At 45.4% G+C, this 7,294-nt stretch overlaps 1 protein-coding gene across 1 annotated transcript; it reads left to right on the top strand.

The window, feature by feature from the left end:
* The first annotated feature begins 522 nt into the window (after positions 1 to 522).
* LOC149353719 (4 kDa defensin-like) lies at positions 523 to 6,846 on the top strand. The gene is made up of 4 exons (XM_089577393.1): positions 523 to 548; positions 3,322 to 3,403; positions 4,226 to 4,285; positions 6,520 to 6,846. The coding sequence occupies exons 2-4, from the start codon at positions 3,361 to 3,363 to the stop codon at positions 6,639 to 6,641; spliced, it is 225 nt and encodes a 74-aa protein (XP_089433519.1). The 5' UTR covers positions 523 to 548; positions 3,322 to 3,360; the 3' UTR covers positions 6,642 to 6,846.
* The last annotated feature ends 448 nt before the right edge of the window (positions 6,847 to 7,294 follow it).

Consider the following 7,294-nt stretch of genomic DNA (forward strand, 5'->3'; position numbering starts at 1 on the left):
CACATCTGTTCTGCTGTGTCAAGAAAGACAAACAGCAAAATGTTCCAAAATTACAAAACCAGACGGTCTTGCTGAAATCTCATCTGTATGCACATCGGACTCTACCTTTTTTTTAGCCTTTATTTCTAATCAAGGTAATTTTTTTTAAAGTGCGCTGTTTTTGCTGAAACACGAAATGCATGCGTTCAGCATAAAATAACATGAAGAAACGAGTCGTCACTGAATTGAAAGAACGGCGATCTCTTGAAATCTGTTGGCAGTTACGATGCTAGTAGCATATTAGATTTGTGCTCAGGTGTCGTATTAACAGAACTACCTGCTTTTACATCCTAAATAAAGTTGTTCGTGGCAGAAAGCCTGCCTCTGCACCTTTTGGCGTGTTTTCACGACTATGTGCAACAGCCTAAGCACTGCGAGCACCTCCTGCTGGGAAAAACCGGCAATAAATAAACGACCTTTCCTCCTCGGTTCCGTCTCGCTTCGAATATAAAAACGGCTCGGCGATGCCAATGGAGCAAGACACTCAGCTTGAGGCACGAGAGAACAAGGTGAGAAACTGACATCGTTAATTTTCGTTCGAGTATTTTGTTCGCAAAGTGAATGCTGATTGCAAAAAGGGTTTAATGAAGAAAGCGATGCCAAAACGGTAGTTCTTCGGCTCGCGGCAGGCCATTGATGAAACTTGCCGCTATACGAGAATATCTGAAGAATGCTGCGTCCGTACTGATATCGCGATGTTCTTGCGCATTGGTGTCGCATCTGAAGTGTCGATTTCATTTTCGTTGCGTTGAAATCAATGTAGGATTAATCCCGCTCGCTCCTTAGCACCGCTACCACCACCACCACCACCACCACCACCATTACCTTGAAGGCAACCAAGTTAATACTGGACGTTTATGACTGAATAGTGAATAGGGCGCACCAAGATATTAGTGAAGTGAAGTGTTTTGTCATAAGTCAGGATACTAGCTTTGTAAGTGGAAACTACATTCGTAAAAAATATGCCAAATCCCCCCCCCCCCATCAGATTTATTGACCTTATTTTTTATTGTTCCCTGACCCTCTCTGTGTAGCTTGATTAAAATTCTTAACAATTCCAATTATTGAATACCATCAGTATATGAGCGGTTCCGCAAAATTTTCATGTTTAATATATTGTTAATAGGGAGAACTAAAAATAGAGCTCAACGTTTCTACCTTGCTTTCAAGTGATACACTGAAAAATGTCTTTCTGTGAAAACTGACTATCACTGGCAAAATAATTAAAGTTTTCCTTTATTTCGGCAATGTTTTATTGCCAAGTGTACGCTGCACCAGGAAGGGCAGCGTACACTCGGCACAAGGCTCTGGCGAGCAAGGAAACTGAAAGAGGGGAGGGGGGGGGGGGGGGGTTGTAGGACCTATATATATAAACGCGTATTTCCTGGTTTTCCCCTGTAATAACATGGCATCGGTGTGATACCTGTGTTTGCAAGGTTGGCCAATCGGGTGTGCATGCTCTTCTCTGTACACTCTGCACATAAGAGGTTCTCGTGCAAAAATTACAAAGCATCAATACTGAGCGAGGCAATGAAAAACTTCTGAGAGGATCACTGCAACGCCCATCTCGTAACGGTGATACCGGAATCTGGGGCTGAAGTCGTTTCATACACTTGTTCTGCAGTGGAATTCTTGCAGGCTACGTGTTCCACCACGAATTACATTGTTCGGGGGGACATTATGTAGAGGCGCGTGTGTTGTGCATGCTTACGAGCCTGTGTTCAGCTTCTTGTTCTCTCATGTAGCAAGGGGAATAGCAGTAGCTGTGGAATTCCTGTTGAACACACGGCTAAAGCAAAAGAGAAAGAAAAGGAAAAAAGTAGCACCCCATTATCGCGCCGCATTTTCAGCGAGCACCCGCGGTCATCGACTGCAAGTATAAACAAGGAAGGAAGCTGTTTCTCTCTCTCTAGCTCTTAAACGATTTTAGATGGTTGCGTCAGGGCATAGATAACGTGGTGTCCACATTACCGGCTAGACTTTGTTATTTCTGCTGTTTAGGGAAAAGTTATGCCACTGCCAGAGAAACCGCGTGTAACGCGCTGTGGTTCACTGCCAAGCTGTCAGTTTTCTGCTTTAGCTGTGTTCCTTTTGGCGGTTTCTTGTATGACTATGTCCAGCTGGGCCATTTGAGCTCCCACAGTAAAAAATATGTATACACGAGTCGTGGTACATATCTGCGCCAGCCTTTCGCGAGCGGGGCGTGCGCAAATCGGCGTTCGCGTAGTGCTTTGGTTTGCACGGCTTTCGACCGGAGCTTTTCTGCCACGGAGACTGTTCCCTGCCACGCCTCCGCGGTGCTTGCGTTTTATTTCATTTTGCGCTTGAGAGCCGAACATACACTCCGCTGGAGAGTGAGTTTAGAGACGGGACAAGTGGAGCAAGGTTCAGAGGCCTCAACTCTCCTGGCGCCTCGCAGCGTGGCCCAACCCTAAATTCGTGAAACCTGCGCTTGAATCACTGGGGTGCCTTGATGCTTACGTAAGTGACCCAGGCGACCATTTCGAAGCACCTCAGCGGAAAGTTGCGGAGCGCGCATTGCCATTTCTTTGCGTGGTCGACAGCTAACGTATCTTCCACTGGGGCCGCTGGTTTCGCCCGCCAAGGGGGATGGAAGAAGAACGGTGGGCGGTTTTAGAAATTCCTGTGTTCGGTTATATCCCAGCGTGCCCTGAACATGTTGTTTACTTCATCGTTAAGCGAACAAAGCAAACTCCTTAGGAGCGAGGGTCGGTGGTTGTCTTCAGGCAAACGCTGGAACCACTTTTTGGTCCTTGTAGGAGCTAAATTTCAATGCCATTTGCGCGCCGTCTAGCAAAATAGTAGGTTTATAAAAGGTAAAGCAGTACGGACATGCTGCAAATACGGTTGTTTGCCACAGACTGGACGCGCTGAGAAGAACAGCAGTGGCCGCCACTTTCGTATTTACCATCCACCAGCATGCGAACCAGAAATAGCGAGCATACCCTGTGCTATGAAATTCTTAATTTTTTGTTTTTGAATTTAATATCATTTCATATCGCAAACATTTAATTGCACTCGTTCCTCGTCGACATTGTTTCCCTTTAAAACAGCCAAAATTACGGCTAACTCACCTTCGTTCCGTGTCAGAAGTCTATTTCTCCTGTCTCTAATGAAATTTTGGAAGGAGCGGAGCCTTAATCTTAGCTTAAAAGGATGCGCCACGGTCCAGTGTAATTTGGTGTTTTCAGGCGCGATGGCAGATGTTCCTAAATTGAAAACTGATTCTTTCCTCTCTAAACATTTTTTTTTATTTATTAGTGACGCTTGCCAACCAAAGCCAACAGCTTAGCAACCAAAATGAAGGTCCTGGCCGTTGCCCTTCTCATTGTTCTTGTCGCCGGTAAGTGTCATTCTCTCAGTCCAGAGCTTCAAGCACTTTATCCAGCTTTCCTCCTCTTCTTGCAAAAATTGGTCACATTGAAGGAGGAAGAAGTAATACTTTTCACTCCATACCTCTTCAACGTCCCATCGATAGTGCTAATACGACTGCATGAAAGGAAAGCGTGTACCCCGTTTGTCGCAAAAGTTCCAAGTCCAAAACGCCTGTGAGAGGAACAAGCTTGAGTCAGTATTTTAACGCACTGCTCGCTGGAACTCGTTGGCTATGTGAGTAAACGTTTGAGGGAGGTATTCCCCTATTTATGCGAGCCTGGGGTGGGGTGTGATCTCTCAACGGCCATTGGCGCTCTTTTCAAGGAACTTGTGCGTAAGGCGGCGCATGCGCATGAAACAAAAATGACTAATAATGATAAACTCAGCATTCATCCTGGTTCTTTGCTGCAGGTTGTAGATGCGACGTAATCTCGTGTGTATCATTCCAACCTCCTTGCATCATGTTTCGCGCCATTGAATCATAGTATCTTTTTTCATTTACGCGCTGGCGATATACGCCCGTACTTTCGCAAATAGACTTCTTATATTGAATATGCACGTGTACCTCATATCGTTCTAGAAAATATGCAAGACACGTGATTTTCACATGTTTAATATAAAATATAAAAATTCAAAACAATCTAAGGTTTCAAGAAGTCAGCCATGCAGGTGACATTCCATTTTTGGTACGCGAGCTGCTTCATGATTAGTGCTCAGAACCGAAGAGCTACTAGGTGCACGTTACCATTATCGCCCTCATTAAATGTTCATTTTTTTCAACCGTCTGCAGGACTTGCCAGCACTGTGGCGGCCCAAGACGATGAAAGCGGAGTGGCGCACGTCCGCGTCCGTAAGTAATCTATTACTAGGACTCTAATTAGGCCGCGTAATTATAGTGCAAACTCACTACTTCACTAGGTCAAACCGGTGTGATGCTCCTCCTTGAGGGCGACCTTGAGCAAACCATAAATGAATGAAACGAACACTGCCACGACTGGGATTCGAATCTGCGGCCGCGCGAACAGATGAGCTTCGCTAGCCACTGCTTGAGAGCACGATAGGCTATCGCCACAGCCTATCACGCCTCGTGTTAACCTGCAACACACTGCACATCGTTTTCTTCATCAACTGATACTACTATCAAACTAATATTTGCGCTTTGAGTTATGTGGCGGTAGAGATAAAGGTACGCGCTGCATGCGTTGGCGTGGACAACGATGTGGAAGAAACACGGCACGATAGCGATACGCGTTGGCGTTAACAACATCGCTGCAGAAAACCGGCACTGGAGCATAGGCAGCTGGCGTACATGGGGTAAATTGGCATTGACGATGAAAAAGTTGAGGACGCGGGTAAGGGGCTCTCTGGCTTGCGCTTTCAGGTACTTGGCCGTGGTGGCCACCTGCAAAAAAACTGCACTTTCGCGCAATATTTCGTGCTTGGCAACGCTAAACAGCCAGCAAATGTTTTTTAGCAAGTCCAACGGCGTAGGCAATTCGTCATGTGCGTTTCGTCTCCACCTGTCCGGGTTAAATTCATTAAAGAGCCCACGCAGTTTCTTCCCCTACCCTGCAGACGCATCGTGTCAGTTGGCGATGCGAGAGTGCCAAATAAAAGCAATTTTTTTCTTCCTTCATTTTGGGACTGCGCTGTAATCCTCAGTATGCGCAGCAAACTAGCCAGGTATTATGCCATTACATTTGAAGCAATAGATCAATTCAGTGCTAAGCATTACGGGATGTGATTATACATATATTAGTGGCATTTCCCGTAAGCCGAGCGCACAGTTCTCGGTTAAAACTGCATTGCTCCGTGGCCTTGAAAGCCTAGGTTATGTTCAGTACCTACATGTGCAAGCATTACAGTTCTGCACTTCTGCGCTCCATAACTGTTTTTTAAATACCAAATTTCGTGGATGCCAGGCCGTCCGTGAACGCAACGGTGCTCAGTCAACATGTGGGGCAGCCGGTTCTTCATAGTTGGGCCTATAACAAAAAATATCTAACCCGCAGGCCAATAGACTCGTTTGTTGGGTAAAGGTAGGCGCACTGAAAATGTACCGTTCTAACTTTAAAGGGGCGTTTGTCAAATTTTTTTTAACTGTGTGTTTTCGTATTTCTATCGCTATTCGCAGAAACATCCCTGACTATAGACAATTTTTTTTCCTCGGCGAAAACGCTTAAACTTATTGGCATGTTGCTGCATTCAGCCTGGTCATCTTTACCTAAATGAATCTTTGTGTTTGTTACAGGAGTAATATGTTGAGCAGCAAATCGCTACTGCGCTCCCCTTGGTTCTTCTGGACCTCATTTATAGCGGTGTTTTGGCTGCTATCTAGGCTCCCGACATGCCCGTAACGTATTTTTGAGCAAGTAGTTAAGAGATACCCAAGAATTCTAGACAAAACCAATTTTGAGCAGAAAACGGTTTATTAACGCCATTGTCCTCATATAATGCAAGATATCACTATAGCATTGATTACATGCCCAGATCACCCTACGGCAGTCTTTCAGTTTTTCTTTTATTAACGTTATTGCTATTATCAAAAGCGTTCCTGTTGGTTTTCTATGGCAGTGTTAGCTGTTCGATGCGATCGATGGAGACGCTTTAAAAGAAATATTTTGCTGCATATCAGAAGAAAGAACTATTGATTTTAATATTTCCGTAACCGTATCTTACAATTTTTCGATTTTCTAAATTTTTGACCAAGAGTGTTGGAGATGTAGTCCTCCGTAGAGCTCTAGTATACAGGAAAAAAAGGAGTTAAAAGAAGGCACAGAAAAATGCTGACGGCGTTAGGTTGTTTGGTATATGTTGACTCTTTCAAAGCGGAAGCTTACTCCTGCCAAATGGAACAGCGTTAAAAAATTCTTGCGTTCCTATTGTTTCTCAGTTAGCTGCATCATTTCCTGTGTGCAAAAGCTTCAGACAACAAACGCTTCACTTCTAAAACTTTGCTCGCGTGTTCTTTTTGCCGATATTTGCTTTCAACGCGACTGAAGTGTGATTCGTTCGAAATGGATACAGTACAAGTACGAGACGTAGTAAAATGACCACCACTCTTTTTTTCCTCCGCTCTGTCAGGTCGTGGCTTCGGCTGCCCGCTCAACCAGGGTGCCTGCCACAACCACTGCCGCAGCATCGGGCGCCGGGGAGGCTACTGCGCTGGGATCATCAAGCAGACCTGCACTTGCTACCGAAAATAGATAAAGGGAGACGTGGTTTCCGGGAAAAGTAGACATAGGCAGCTGCATGAAGAAGAGAGATGTTCCTGCGGATGGTCTTGAAGTTCACGTGAAAGGCGAATGCTTACCGCCATCGTCAAGCACTCGGTTGCTTTGGCCTTTGTCATGCTAGTCCAGACACTCCATCGCTGTGAATTGTTCTTTGTAATAAAGGTTGAGAAAATGACTTCACGCAGAAGGAAGTTACGATCACATATATCGAGAGCCACGAAACTGGTTCTCATAGTACTTGGTTTTTCTTCCTCTAGAGCAGCAGGTGACCCTACCTTTCGTGCAGCTGCTCACCTCAGTTTCTTCGTTGACGAGCAGATCGGTTAATATCACTGATGAGATTCCCAGACTTCCTTCGCTTCACCTTTATTGTTTAACTGCACACTGAAGGCACAGCACAGTATGCAGGATGCCACAAGCTCTGCGCTCGTCCGTGTATTCCTCGAGTGTGTGCGACGGCTCTCAATGAACGGAGATAGGGTGGAACTCGCAAAAGCAGCACACAAGAATATATCGAGATATAACAACGTAAGTTAACACAAGCGCACCCTATGCCTGTCGCGTCCACGTATACAACACACTAGACTGCGCAATGCAAAGCGCCAGACCCACTTAAAGTTGTC

The sequence above is a fragment of the Amblyomma mixtum genome, chromosome 3 (genome assembly GCF_055824585.1).
Source record: "Amblyomma mixtum isolate Tamu chromosome 3, ASM5582458v1, whole genome shotgun sequence".
NCBI lineage: Eukaryota > Metazoa > Arthropoda > Arachnida > Ixodida > Ixodidae > Amblyomma > Amblyomma mixtum.

Excerpts from the sequence above, each read along its gene's own strand:
- LOC149353719 (XM_089577393.1), top strand. The coding sequence starts at position 3,361 with ATGAAGGTCCTGGCCGTTGCCCTTCTCATTGTTCTTGTCGCCG. Across the intron at positions 3,404-4,225 it reads TCTCATTGTTCTTGTCGCCG|GACTTGCCAGCACTGTGGCG; the intron begins GTAAGTGTCATT and ends AACCGTCTGCAG. Across the intron at positions 4,286-6,519 it reads AGTGGCGCACGTCCGCGTCC|GTCGTGGCTTCGGCTGCCCG; the intron begins GTAAGTAATCTA and ends CCGCTCTGTCAG.